We start from the raw sequence: 15,203 nt of genomic DNA on the forward strand, positions 1-15,203 counted from the left end.
TGTATGTATTGTTATGATGTGTATGAGTTGTGTGTGACAACTGTTTACAAACCAACTGGCCCCCCGGGGACAGTAAAGACGACCTTAACCTTAACTTATCCTTTATTCTGCTTTTTTAGTTTTTCATTCTTCGTTGAGTGAGTTAGTATTTGTATTTTTTACGAGGTTTTCTCTGTTAGTTTTGAGATGTGCTTTATAGATAAAGCTGTGATTTATTATTATTAAATGCATTGTTACTGTGTGTTGTGAATGAAGGATAACACACTCTGCCTCTCACTGAATCTCCTCTTAACACCAGGTGTGAAATGCAGTAAATCCTGAAACACCAACAACTTCTTCCTCAAACACAACCAGCTCCTCCCAGGCAGGATATGTCTGTGTCTCCTCCCTTCACAGGTGTGTCAGTGTAAGAGCCAGTGAACAACAAGCTGTGAACTGTGGGAGCTGAGTCCCTGCAGGAAGTGAACGGGTTCTACAGTCTCTAGCAGCAGCTGAAATGGCGCAGCAAGAAATTCACCTGGACAGAGAAAGATTCTGCTGTCCGATCTGTCTGGATCTACTGAAGGATCCGGTGACTACTATCTGTGGACACAGCTACTGTAAGAGCTGTATTAACACCCACTGGAACAAAGGGGAGGAGAGAGGAAGCTACAGCTGCCCTCAGTGTAGACAGACCTTCACACCGAGGCCTGTCCTGGAGAAAAACACCATGTTAGCTGATTTAGTGGAGGAGCTGAAGAAGACTGGACTCCAAGCTGCTCCTGCTGATCACTGCTATGCTGGACCTGGAGATGTGGCCTGTGATGTCTGCACTGGGAGAAAACTGAAAGCTATCAAGTCCTGTTTGAATTGTTTGGCCTCTTATTGTGAAAAACACCTCCAGCGTCATCTTCAGTCAGCTGCATTGAAGAAGCACAAGCTGGTGGAGCCCTCGGAGAAGCTCCAGGAGAACATCTGCTCTCGTCACGACGAGGTGAGGAGGATGTTCTGCCGCACTGATCAGCAGTGTATCTGTTATCTCTGCTCTGTGGAGGAACATAAAGACCACGACACAGTGTCAGCTGCAGCAGAAAGGACTGAGATGCAGAGAGAGCTCGGGCTGAGGAGACAGACAATCCAGCAGAGAGTCCAGGACACAGAAAAAGACGTGAAGTTGCTTCAACAGGAGGAGGAGGCCCTCAATGTCTCTGCTGATAAAGCAGTGGAGGACAGTGAGAAGATCTTCACTGAGATGATCCGTCTGCTGGAGAAAAGAAGCTCTGATGTGAAGCAGCAGATCAGATCCCAGCAGGAAACTGAAGTGAGTCGAGTCAGAGAGCTTCAGGAGAGACTGGAGCAGGAGATCACTGAGCTGAAGAGGAAAGACCAGGAACTGAAGCAGCTCTCAGACACAGAGGATCACAACCAGTTTCTACACAACTACCCCTCACTGTCACCACTCAGTGGATCTACACACTCATCCAGCATCAGGATCCGTCCTATGAGGAACTTTGAGGACGTGACAGCAGCTGTGTCCCAGGTCAGAGGTCGACTACAGGACATTCTGAGTGAGACAGAGACAGAGATTTTACATATTATGTCTCAAGTGGATGTTTTACTGCGACAACCAGAGCCAGAGACCAGAGCTGACCTCTTAAGATATTCACAGGAAATCACACTGGATCCAAACACAGCAAACAAACGTCTGTTATTATCTGAGGGAAACAGAAAAGTAACATGGATGAGAGAAGATCAGTCTTATTCTGATCACCCAGACAGATTCACTGTTTATTATCAGGTCCTGAGTAGAGAGAGTCTGACTGGACGTTGTTACTGGGAGGTCGAGGTGGGGATGAGAGGAGGAGGAGTTCGTGTAGCAGTCACATACAAGAATATCAGCAGAGCAGGAAACTCAGATGAATGTTTATTTGGATCAAATGATAAATCTTGGTCATTATATTGTGGTGGAAACAGTTATAACTTTTATTACAACAACATCAAGACTCCAGTGTCAGGTCCTGTGTCCTCCAGAGTAGGAGTGTACCTGGATCACAGTGCAGGTGTTCTGTCCTTCTACAGCGTCTCTGACACCATGACTCTCCTCCACAGAGTCCAGACCACGTTCACTCAGCCTCTCTGTGCTGGAGTTAGGGTTTGTTCTGGATCCACAGCTGAGTTCTGTAAACTCAAATAGACTTGAGTCATTAAAAGCAGTGATTTAGATTCTGTGTTTAAATCTTTAATTTCTTTTGTCTCCATGTTTGTTGATCAAAGTTTGTTGTGGTGACGTTTCTGCTCCGCACAGAGATCAGCTGTCAATCAAACACTGACCTTCCTTTATCACACATATTCAGTTCTCACTTTGTAAAGACAGAAATCTATAATTACACTGACATGAATGTGTTTGAAAGAACTAATGTTGCTGTTATTTTCTTAATCAATGTTAAAATGTGGAATATGACCAAAATGGCCACTAAATGCAAATGGCGGGCTTCCTGTTGCGTTCTGAGGGGCTCGGGGGGGCACCGTTGAGCCACGCCCATCGTAAATTACTCCAGAATACGTACAAAACATAGTTCAACATGGGACATTCAGAAACAAGTTATAAAATAAAATACCATCAATAATCATGACGTGAGTGATGACGTGCAGAGACATGTTTTAAATTAAAAAGTACCGTTGATAATAATGATGATGATATAATAATCAACAGAAATAAACTGAAAATGTGACGATGAGGCGATTAATGTTCAAACTTAATTAAATAAAATAAAAATGTCTGATTTCATCTTCTGATTCTGATCTGAAAAGTTCAAATAATCAATTGCTACCAACATCTGTAAACTGAGGCCGTTGGGCAGGCGAGTGTTTTAAGTATCACAACATCTAATGTATAAAATAAAACATAAAATAAACCTGATTTATTAACCTCAAGTCATCCTGAGTGTTTCATTTGCTTGTGTTGCCACAGCCCTGCTGCCACACACACTATATAACAGTGTATGTCTAAATATTTACACACTGTATTCTCTCTATACCTATTTTCCTCTTATATTTTACTTTCCATGTTCTATACAGTTACTTCTGACCTTGTTCATCCTATGAAAAATAAAGAAAACATCATGAGGTCACGATCTGTGGAACTAAACTGGGAGATGGACGAGAGCCAAAAGCCCCAAAAGGTGCTGAAGAAACTCAGAGAGCTGAACCCCGAGTCCGTCAGCTGATCCTGGGTTTATATAACACACACACACACACACACACACACCCTCTCTCACTTCAGTGTGGAAGAACAGACGTCACTAAAACATTTGTGGCTGAACTGGAGCAGGAAATGATTTGGTGTCCACACACTTTGGACCAAGCATCAGATTCAGTTACATAATAAAATATCACCACGTCCACCAAAAGTTGTGTTTCATGTTAAAGTGGACGAGGACGTGTTTCTCTGCAGCTTCACTGACTGAATGTTCTGCAGCTGGGATCAAAACTTTCATTTAGCTCAGATACAAGTTACTAGAACCACTGATCAATATAATAACTACTTAATCCACTTCACTGGTTATAGATTATGTAATCAACTCAAACCTCAGGAATTCAATCTTCACTAAAATCCATGTGTTGCTTAAATGGGCTTGTTTTCCTCACCAGTGCAGCTGTAGTCTACATAATAGTTTTCTCACACTCATGGACGGTCACCGCGACCTTTGAACTTTGAAATCAATTCAGTTCATCTTTGAGTTTAAATAACAGCTGATCAAAATTTGACAAAATTCCTCAACGGCAGATATGAGATTTGATGTTCAAGATCCCAAACACTTATGTTTAAGATAATGCGTTGTGAACACAAACCATTAATGCAAATTTTTCAGCTTCTTTTTGAATCTTTAACAAATAATTATCAGGCTCATAGAAATAACTTTTTACCATATCAAATAATTATTGGATATGAATCAACTTGAGAAGTATATTTTGTTAGCTCTCTAGTTGTTTACCTTTAAACTTCTGAACATTTATTGCAAGACAGTTTTTCTTATATACAATATAATCTAAATATTATCATTATCTGGTCGTATAAGCAATATTGTGCTGGAAAATAAAGAAACCAAACAATGACAAGGTAAACATTTTACATAAAAATACAAAAACATTCAAAGTTAAACTCAAAAAGTCATAATGAAGAAAATGTGCATAATAACTCAATAAACTAAATAAAGAGTTTTCCAGTTGCATCTGATCCTCTCTGGATTCAAAGTGTCTGATTGAACCTCCCAGTCTGTTTGTGACACCAGTTAAAGTCCAGCGTCAACACAAACATGTTGTTCTCTCGCTCATTGTCGAATCCGGTGGCGTCACAGAGCCGAGAGTAAACGCCTCCAGGACAGAGCAGCACTTTAACCTGGAAGGAGCTGAACAAACACCATCACATCTGACGGAGAGGAACCAGGTGAGAGGTGAACGGCTGCTCCGTCACAACCTCACACATCTGGACTGAGAGGTTCTACAGCTGGATTAGGAGGTTTTTACTGTTCTTGTGGAGAAACATCTGTTTTCATTAGTTAATCTTATCTGTGGATCATTTAAGTTATAAAAGTAAATATCATATATGATGAAGAGATAATAAACACAACCCCCACACACCTTCAGGAGCTGTATGATTTATAAAAACACATTTTATCCACAGCTTCTCTCATGTACATGAATCCAAAGTGAACGAGAGAAGAAGCTGAAAAACCTAAAATCTCCCAAAGGCCAAATAAACATAATTATATACAATTAAAAACAGAGAAGACGAGAGAAAGACGATTAATAAATGAAGTTGAAACCGTTAACTGTAAATAAAGAATGCAAAGGGTAAAAGACGGCAGGAAAAACATTTGTCTTTAGTCTGAAGGATGTCTCTGAATGGTTTCTTCTTATATCATTCTTATCTTGTTTTACAAAACAATGTAAAAAATATGGCAAAACATGTTTTAATATTGACATATTGGATTTTCCCTGGCAGTTGAAAATGCTGTTGATTTATTGATTGTTAGATTGTAAAAAAAGTCTTTAATGACTCATCCATTTCTCACATATGTGTTCTGAAATATACAAATCAGGCCTTAAATTAAATAAGGCATCATTTACATAATTAAACATAACATTTCAGTGAATGGAACCTGATGCCTGCTTTTCTTACGTTTATTTTTTGTTGTTGCATTAACCAGCTCGAGATGTTTTTCCATCTTTGAATTGTGAGTGCATCATATCACTGGAATAGAACTCGAACAGAACACAAAGTTCACACAGAGATCTGCTGCTCTCTGTTGGCTGACCTGGAATCTGCTGCTCTCTGTTGGCTGATCTGGAATCTGAAGTTAAAACTGACCAAGTTTAAGCTGCTGCTCAAATTCACTCAGTTTCATTCTCATGTTGGAAAGTGAAAATCTTAGAACCTTGAAAATGGTTTGACTCTTTTTCCAAATATGGAGATAAACCTTTCTTTATAACAAAGATAAATATATATTAATAGATGTATATTATATTATGTTTTCACACTCATTTAATTTAAAAAGTTGATCTGAATTTGTAAAATGAAAACAAACTGAGGCATCTGTAATGGAAACGAGCCTCCAGCCCTTTAAAGGCTGGTTTGTTTTTTTCTCCCATGAAAATATTACAAAACATAATCATATTGGTAACTGATTGTGTCTAATTCTATTTTAATGTGTAGAGGCACATGTAACATGTATGACCACACGGTGTCGCTGCTTCACCTCTGAGGCCGAAAGGTGTCAAGTCAACGAGGGTGAGACAGTAACGGACCGGATGGTGGACAACTTTACCTTTCAAAGTAAGATCCCTCAACGTTAAACCATGAATTATTGTTAGTGATTTAAATTGTTCAATGAAATAAAACAATAAAAACAACAGTAACAACTATAATACATATAATAATAATGATAATTGTTGTATTATTATTGTTTGGTACCTTTTAGAACAGCATTATAAAGAAGCCAAAAACAACAGTATCCTTTTAAAAATAAAAGACAGCAAGTAATAAAGTAAAACATCTCCAGTAAGACAATACATTTAATAAAAGTGATGTCACGCCCCTGTTAACCTGGGGGATTGGTTGACGATTCTACGCCATTGTAGAATCCTCAACCAATCCCGTTCTGTCTTTCGTCCCCCGCGTCGAGGATTGACCAATGCTGGGAGGTCTTTCATTCAAACTGCGGCTGAGGCCAAGATCAAGAGCAGGAGGTTGCAAATAAATAAATACACAAATAAACAACAACAGCAGAGAAACAACAACAACAACAATACTACTACTACTACTACAACTTCTACTAATAATCATCATCATCATCGTCATCATCATCATCATTAGCAATAGAAAATAACCTAATGGATTCTTTGTGCTCTTTTGTGTATGTATGTATTGTTATGATGTGTATGGGTTGTGTGTAACTAGTGTTTACAAACCAACTGGTCCCTCAGGGACAGTAAAGACGACCTTAACCTTAACTTAACCTTTATTCTACTTTGTTAGTTTTTCATTCTTCTATGAGTGAGTTTGTATTTGTTGTTTTTCAGAGTTTTTCTTTGTTAGTTTTGAGATGTGCTTTATAAATAAAGATGTGATTTATTATTATTAAATGCTTTGTTACTTTGTGTTGTGAATGAAGGATAACACACTCTGCCTCTCACTGAATCTCCTCTTAACACCAGGTGAGAAAAGGCCGCTGTGAAATGCAGTAAAACCTGAAACACCAACAACTTCTTCCTCAAACACAACCAGCTCCTCCCAGTCAGGATATGTCTGTGTCTCCTCCCTTCACAGGTGTGTCAGTGTAAGAGCCAGTGAACAACAAGCTGTGAACTGTGGGAGCTGAGTCACTGCAGGGAGTGAACGAGAGAGGGAGGAGCAGAGATCTGTATCTGTTCAGAGGAAGTGAAACTGTTCTTCAGTCTCTGGCAGCAGCTGAAATGGCGCAGAAAGAATTTCAACTAGACATGGAAAGATTCTGCTGTTCGATCTGTCTGGATCTACTGAAGGATCCGGTGGCTACTGGCTGTGGACACAGCTACTGTAAGAGCTGTATTAACACCCACTGGGACAAAGGGGAGGAGAGAGGAAGCTACAGCTGTCCTCAGTGTAGACAGACCTTCACACCGAGGCCTGTCCTGGGGAAAAACACCATGTTAGCTGATTTAGTGGAGGAGCTGAAGAAGACTGGACTCCAAGCTGCTCCTGCTGATCACTGCTATGCTGGACCTGAAGATGTGGCCTGTGATGTCTGCACTGGGAGAAAACTGAAAGCTCTCAAGTCCTGTTTGAATTGTTTGGCCTCTTATTGTGAAAAACACATCCAGCGTCATCTTCAGTCAGCTGCATTGAAGAAGCACAAGCTGGTGGAGCCCTCGGAGAAGCTCCAGGAGAACATCTGCTCTCGTCACGACGAGGTGATGAAGATGTTCTGCCGCACTGATCAGCAGTGTATCTGTTATCTCTGCTCTGTGGAGGAACATAAAGACCACGACACAGTGTCAGCTGCAGCAGAAAGGACTGAGAGGCAGAGAGAGCTCGGGCTGAGGAGACAAACAATCCAGCAGAGAGTCCAGGACACAGAGAAAGACGTGAAGCTGCTTCAACAGGAGGAGGAGGCCCTCAATGGCTCTGCTGATAAAGCATTGGAGGACAGTGAGGAGATCTTCACTGAGATGATCCGTCTGCTGGAGAAAAGAAGCTCTGATGTGAAGCAGCAGATCAGATCCCAGCAGGAAACTGAAGTGAGTCGAGTCAGAGAGCTTCAGGAGAGACTGGAGCAGGAGATCACTGAGCTGAAGAGGAAAGACCATGAACTGAAGCAGCTGTCAGACACAGAGGATCACAACCAGTTTCTACACAACTACCCCTCACTGTCACCACTCAGTGGATCTACACACTCATCCAGCATCAGGATCCGTCCTCTGAGGAACTTTGAGGACGTGACAGCAGCTGTGTCCCAGGTCAGAGGTCGACTACAGGACATTCTGAGTGAGACAGAGACAGAGATTTTACAGATTGTGTCTCAAGTGGATGTTTTACTGCCACAACCAGAACCAGAGACCAGAGCTGACTTCTTAAGATATTCACAGGAAATCACACTGGATCCAAACACAGCACACAGACAGCTGTTATTATCTGAGGGAAACAGAAAAGTAACATATATGAGTGAAGATCAGTCTTATTCTGATCACCCAGACAGATTCACTGTTTATCATCAGGTCCTGAGTAGAGAGAGTCTGACTGGACGTTGTTACTGGGAGGTGGAGGTGGAGGTGAGAGGAGCAGTTCGTGTAGCTGTCACATACAAGAATATCAGCAGAGCAGGAAGCTCAGAATGTATATTTGGATCAAATGATAAATCTTGGTCATTACGTTGTGGTGGAAACAGTTATAACTTTTATTACAACAACATCCAGACTCCAGTGTCAGGTCCTGTGTCCTCCAGAGTAGGAGTGTACCTGGATCACAGTGCAGGTGTTCTGTCCTTCTACAGCGTCTCTGACACCATGACTCTCCTCCACAGAGTCCAGACCACATTCACTCAGCCTCTCTATGCTGGAGTTTATGTTGGTTATGGATCCACAGCCGAGTTCTGTAAACTCAAATAGACTCCAGTCATTAAAAGCAGTGATTTAGATTCTGTGTTTAAATCTTTAACTTCTTTTGTTTCCATGTTTGTTGATCAAAGTTCTTCGTGGTGACGTTTCTGCTCTGCACAGAGATCAGCTGTCAATCAAACACTGACCTTCCTTTATCACACATATTCAGTTCTCACTTTGTAAAGACAGAAATCTATAATTAAACTGACATGAATGTGTTTGAAAGATCTAATGTTGCTGTTATTTTCTTAATCAATGTTAAAATGTGGAATATGACCAAAATGGCCACTAAATGTAAATGGCGGAATTCCTGTTGCGTTCTGAGGGGCTCGGGGGGGGGCACCGTTGAGCCACGCCCATCGTAAATTACTCCAGAATACGTACAAAACATAGTTCAACATGGGACATTCAGAAACAAATTATAATATAAAATACCATCAATAATCATGACGTGAGTGATGACGTGCAGAGACATGTTTTAAATTAAAAAGTACCGTTGATAATAATGATGATGATATAATAATCAACAGAAATAAACTGAAAATGTGACGATGAGGCGATTAATGTTAAAACTTAATTAAATAAAATAAAAATGTCTGATTTCATCTTCTGATTCTGATCTGAAAAGTTCAATTAATCAATTGCTACCAACAACTGTAAACTGAGGCCGTTGGGCAGGCGAGTGTTTTAAGTATCATAACATCGAATGTATAAAATAAAACATAAAATAAACCTGGTTTATTAACTTCAAGTCATCCTGAGTGTTTCATTTGCCTGTGTTGCCACAGCCCTGCTGCCACACACACTATATAACAGTTTATGTCTAAATATTTCCACACTGTATTCTCTCTATACCTATTTTCCTCTTATATTTTACTTTCCATGTTCTATACAGTTAGTTCTGACCTTGTTCATCCTATGAAAAATAAAGAAAACATCATGAGGTCACGAGCTGTGGAACTAAACCGGGAGATGGACGAGAGCCAAAAGCCAAAAAAGGTGCTGAAGAAACTCAGAGAGCTGAACCCCGAGTCCGTCAGCTGATCCTGCGTTTATATAACACACACACAGACTCACACACACACACAAACACACACACACCATCTCTCACTTAAGTGTGGAAGAACAGACCTCACTAAAACACATGTGGCTGAATCCAAAGTGAACAAGAACTTGTGCAAGAGAGAAGAAGCTGAAACACCTAAAATCTCCCAAAGTGCAAATAAACATAATAATATCCAATTAAAAACCATGAGGACGAGAGACAGACGATTATTAAATGAAGGTGAAACAATTAACTGTAAATAAAGAATGCAAAGGGTGAAAGACTGCAGGAAAAACATTCGTCTTTAGTCTGAAGGATTTCACTGAATGGTTCTTCTTATATCATTCGTATCTTGTTTTACAAAACAATGTAAAAAATATGGCATAACATTTTTTAATATTGACATATTGGATTTTCCCTGGCAGTTGAAAATGCTGTTGATTTATTGATTGTTAGATAGTAAAAAATGTCTTAAATGACTCATCCAGTTCTCACATTTGTGTTCTGAAATATACAAATCAGGCCTTTAATTAAATAAGGCATCATTTACATAATTAAACATAACATTTCAGTGAATGGAACCTGATGTCTCCTTCTCTTACGTCTATTTTTTGTTGATGCATTAACCAGCTCGTGATTCTTTTCAATCTTTGAATTGTGAGTGCATCATATCACTGGAATAGAACTCGAACAGAACACAAAGTTCACAGAGAGATCTGCTGCTCTCTGTTGGCTGACCTGGAATCTTCTGCTCTCTGTTGGCTGACCTGGAATCTGAAGTTAAAACTGACCAAGTTCATGTTGCTGCTCAAATTCACTCAGTTTCATTCTCATGTTGGAAAGTGAAAATCTTAGAACCTTGAAAATGGTTTGACTCTTTTTCCACATATGGAGATAAACCTTTCTTTATAACAAAGATAAATATATATTAATAGATGTATATTAAATTATGTTTTCACACTCATTTAATTTAAAAAGTTGATCTGAATTTGTAAAATGAAAACAAACTGAGCTATCTGTAATGGAAACGAGCCTCCAGCACTTCAAAGGCTGGTTAGTTTTTTTCTCCCATGAAAATATTACAAAACATAATCATATTGGTAAACTGATTGTGTCTAATTCTATTTTAATGTGTAGAGGCACATGTAACATGTATGACCACACGGTGTCGCTGCTTCACCTCTGAGGCCGAAAGGTGTCAAGTCAACGAGGGTGAGACAGTAACGGACTGGATGGTGGACAACTCTACCTTTCAAAGTAAGATCCCTCAACGTTAAACCATGAATTATTGTTAGTGATTTAAATTGTTCAATGAAATAAAACAATAAAAACAACAGTAACAACTATAATACATATAATAATAATGATAATTGTTGTATTATTATTGTTTGGTACCTTTTAGAACAGCATTATAAAGAAGCCAAATACAACAGTATCCTTCTAAAAATAAAAGACAGCAAGTAATAAAGTAAAACATCTCAAGTAAGAAAATACATTTAATAAAAGTAATGTCACGCCCCCTGTTAACCTGGGGGATTGGTTGATCATTCTATGCCATTGTAGAATCGTCAACCAATCCCGTTCCGTCTTTCATCCCCCGCGTCGAGGATTGACCAATCCTGGGAGGTCTTTCATTCAAACTGCGGCTGAGGCTGAGATCAAGCGCAGGAGGTTACAAATAAATAAATAATCAAATAAACATGAACAGCAGAGAAGAAACAACAACAACAATAATACTAATAGTACTACAACTTCTTCAATTAATCATCTTTATCATCGTCATCATCATCATTAGCAAAACAAAATAAACTAATGGATTCTTTGTGCTCTTTTGTGTATGTATGTATTGTTATGATGTGTATGGGTTGTGTGTAACTAGTGTTTACAAACCAAATGGCCCCTCAGGGACAGTAAAGACGACCTTAACCTTAACTTAACCTTTATTCTACTTTGTTAGTTTTTCATTCTTTGATGAGTGAGTTTGTATTTGTTATTCTTACGAGTTTTTCTTTGTTAGTTTTTAGATGTGCTTTATAAATAAAGATTTGATTTATTATTATTAAATGCTTCTATTTGATTTGACTCTAATTGTTACTGTGTGTTGTGAATGAAGGATAACACACTTGCAGTAAATCCTGAAACACCAACAACTTCTTCCTCAAACACAACCAGCTCCTCCCAGTCAGGACATTTCTGTGTCTCCTCCCTTCACAGGTGTGTCAGTGTAAGAACCAGTGAACAACAAGCTGTGAACTGTGGGAGCTGAGTCCCTGCAGGGAGTGAACGAGAGGGGGAGGAGCAGAGATCTGTTTCTGTTCAGAGGAAGTGAAACTGTTCCTCAGTCTCTGGCAGCAGCTGAAATGGCGCAGCAGGACATTCAACTGGACAGAGAAAGATTCTGCTGTTCGATCTGTCTGGATCTACTGAAGGATCCGGTGGCTACTGGCTGTGGACACAGCTACTGTAAGAGCTGTATTAACAACCACTGGGACAAAGGGGAGGAGAGAGGAAGCTACAGCTGTCCTCAGTGTAGACAGACCTTCACACCGAGGCCTGTCCTGGAGAAAAACACCATGTTAGCTGATTTAGTGGAGGAGCTGAAGAAGACTGGATTCCAAGCTGCTCCTGCTGATCACTGCTATGCTGGACCTGAAGATGTCGCTTGTGATGTCTGCACTGGGAGAAAACTGAAAGCTCTCAAGTCCTGTTTGAATTGTTTGGCCTCTTATTGTGAAAAACACATCCAGCTTCATTTTCAATCAGCTCCATTTATGAAGCACAAGCTGGTGGAGCCCTCGGAGAAGCTCCAGGAGAACATCTGCTCTCGTCACGACGAGGTGATGAAGATGTTCTGCCGCACTGATCAGCAGTGTATCTGTTATCTCTGCTCTGTGGATGAACATAAAGACCACGACACAGGGTCAGCTGCAGCAGAAAGGACTGAGAGGCAGAGAGAGCTCGGGCTGAGGAGACAAACAATCCAGCAGAGAGTCCAGGACACAGAGAAAGAACTGAAGCTGCTTCAACAGGAGGAGAAGGCCGTCAATGGCTCTGCTGATAAAGCAGTGAAGGACAGTGAGGAGATCTTCACTGAGATGATCCGTCTGCTGGAGAAAAGAAGCTCTGATGTGAAGCAGCAGATCAGATCCCAGCAGGAAACTGAAGTGAGTCGAGTCAGAGAGCTTCAGGAGAGACTGGAGCAGGAGATCACTGAGCTGAAGAGGAAAGACCAGGAACTGAAGCAGCTCTCAGACACAGAGGACCACAACCAGTTTCTACACAACTACCCCTCACTGTCACCACTCAGTGGATCTACACACTCATCCAGCATCAGGATCCGTCCTCTGAGGGACTTTGAGGACGTGACAGCAGCTATGTCCCAGGTCAGAGGTCGACTACAGGACATTCTGAGTGAGACAGAGACAGAGATTTTACAGATTGTGTCTCAAGTGGATGTTTTACTGCCACAACCAGAACCAGATACCAGAGCTGACTTCTTAAAATATTCACAGGAAATCACACTGGATCCAAACACAGTAAACAAACGTCTGTTATTATCTGAGGGAAAAAGAAAAGTAACATATATGAGTGAAGATCAGTCTTATTCTGATCACCCAGACAGATTCACTGCTTGTCATCAGGTCCTGAGTAGAGAGAGTCTGACTGGACGTTGTTACTGGGAGGTGGAGGTGGAGGTGAAAACATTAGTTTTTGTAGCAGTCACATACAAGAATATCAGCAGAGCAGGAGGCTCAAATGAATGTCTGTTTGGATACAATGATAAATCTTGGTCATTACGTTGTTATGGAAACAGTTATATCTTTCATTACAACAGCATCCAGACTCCAGTGTCAGGTCCTGTGTCCTCCAGAGTAGGAGTGTACCTGGATCACAGTGCAGGTGTTCTGTCCTTCTACAGAGTCTCTGACACCATGACTCTCCTCCACAGAGTCCAGACCACATTCACTCAGCCTCTCTATGCTGGAGTTAGTGTTTATCATGGATCCACAGCTGAGTTCTGTAAACTCAAATAGACTCGAGTCATTAAAGCAGTGATTTAGATTCTGTGTTTAAATCTTTAACTTCTTTTGTCTCCATGTTTGTTGATCAAAGTTCTTCGTGGTGACGTTTCTGCTCCGCACAGAGATCAGCTGTCAATCAAACACTGACCTTCCTTTATCACACATATTCAGTTCTCGCTTTGTAAAGACAGAAATCTATAATTAAACTGACATGAATGTGTTTGAAAGAACTAATGTTGCTGTTATTTTCTAAATCAATGTAGAAAGTACAAGCACTGAAAAAGTAAAAATGTGGATTGTAAATGCAAAATGGTGAGCTTCCTGTTGTGTTCTTGGGGGGCTCGGGGGGGCACCGTTGAGCCATTTAGCCACGCCCATTGAAAATTACTCTAGAATACGTACTTTTCACCACTTTCTAATTGTGTGTAAATTTTGGTAAGATTTTGATTATGTTAAACCCTCAAAAAAACAATTAATTTACCTGAAAAATAATAATCCTTACAATTTCAATAGGGCCTCACCCTGTCCCACTCTGTTCGGTGCTCGGGCCCTACAAAACAAAACATAGTTCAACACTGGATATTCAGAAAACAAATTATAATATAAAATACCATCAATAATCATGACGTGAGTGATGAAGTGCAGAGACAAGTTTTCAAATTAAAAAGTACCGTTGATAATAATGATGATGATATAATAATCAACAAAAATAAACTGAAAATGTGAGAATGAGGAGATTAATGTTAAAACTGAATTTTGTTTTCATCTTCAGTTATAAAGCAGAATGAAATAAACTGCTCCAGCTCAAACTGAGTTAGTAATGAAATAATAACAGCAAGTCAATTTGTATTTCTGTATGTGAAAATAACTTGAACAAATGAAATGAAAGAATTCTGATTGTGATTCTGATCTGAAAAGTTCAATTAATCAATTGCTTCCAACATCTGTAAACTGAGGCCGGCGAGTGTTTTTAAGTATCATAACATCGAATGTATAAAATAAAACAAACAATAAATCTGATTTATTAACTTCAAGTCATCCTCTCTGATTGTTTCATTTGCTTGGACAGCAACAGCCCTGCTGCTACACACACTATAAACCAGTTTATGTCTAAATATTTACACACTGTATTCTCTCTATACCTATTTTCTTCTTATATTTTACTTTCCATGTTCTATACAGTTAGTTCTGACCTTGTTCATCCTATGAAAAATAAAGAAAACATCATGAGGTCACGAGTTGTGGAACTAAACTGGGAGATGGACGAGAGCCAAAAGCCAAAAAAGGTGCTGAAGAAACTCAGAGAGCTGAACCCCGAGTCCGTCAGCTGATCCTGGGTTTATATAACACACACACAGACTCACACACACACACAAACACACACACACACACACACACACACACACACACACACACACACCCTCTCTCACTTAAGTGTGGAAGAACAGACCTCACTAAAACACATGTGGCTGAATCCAAAGTGAACAAGAACTTGTGCAAGAGAGAAGAAGCTGAAACAC

The 15,203-nt window shown here is 40.0% G+C and overlaps 2 protein-coding genes across 2 annotated transcripts; both read left to right on the forward strand.

Moving 5' to 3' along the window:
- The first annotated feature begins 393 nt into the window (after positions 1-393).
- Positions 394-2,913, forward strand: LOC128438143 (tripartite motif-containing protein 16-like). Its single transcript, XM_053420571.1, has one exon. The coding sequence runs from the start codon at positions 497-499 to the stop codon at positions 2,171-2,173; it is 1,677 nt and encodes a 558-aa protein (XP_053276546.1). The 5' UTR covers positions 394-496; the 3' UTR covers positions 2,174-2,913.
- A 1,359-nt stretch (positions 2,914-4,272) lies between these two features.
- On the forward strand, positions 4,273-14,717 carry LOC128438532 (E3 ubiquitin/ISG15 ligase TRIM25). The gene is made up of 4 exons (XM_053421115.1): positions 4,273-4,426; positions 5,696-5,815; positions 6,809-8,622; positions 11,929-14,717. The coding sequence occupies exons 3-4, from the start codon at positions 6,955-6,957 to the stop codon at positions 13,693-13,695; spliced, it is 3,435 nt and encodes a 1,144-aa protein (XP_053277090.1). The 5' UTR covers positions 4,273-4,426; positions 5,696-5,815; positions 6,809-6,954; the 3' UTR covers positions 13,696-14,717.
- Positions 14,718-15,203: the final 486 nt, after the last annotated feature.

This window comes from Pleuronectes platessa, chromosome 4, assembly GCF_947347685.1.
Source record: "Pleuronectes platessa chromosome 4, fPlePla1.1, whole genome shotgun sequence".
Taxonomy (NCBI): domain Eukaryota; kingdom Metazoa; phylum Chordata; class Actinopteri; order Pleuronectiformes; family Pleuronectidae; genus Pleuronectes; species Pleuronectes platessa.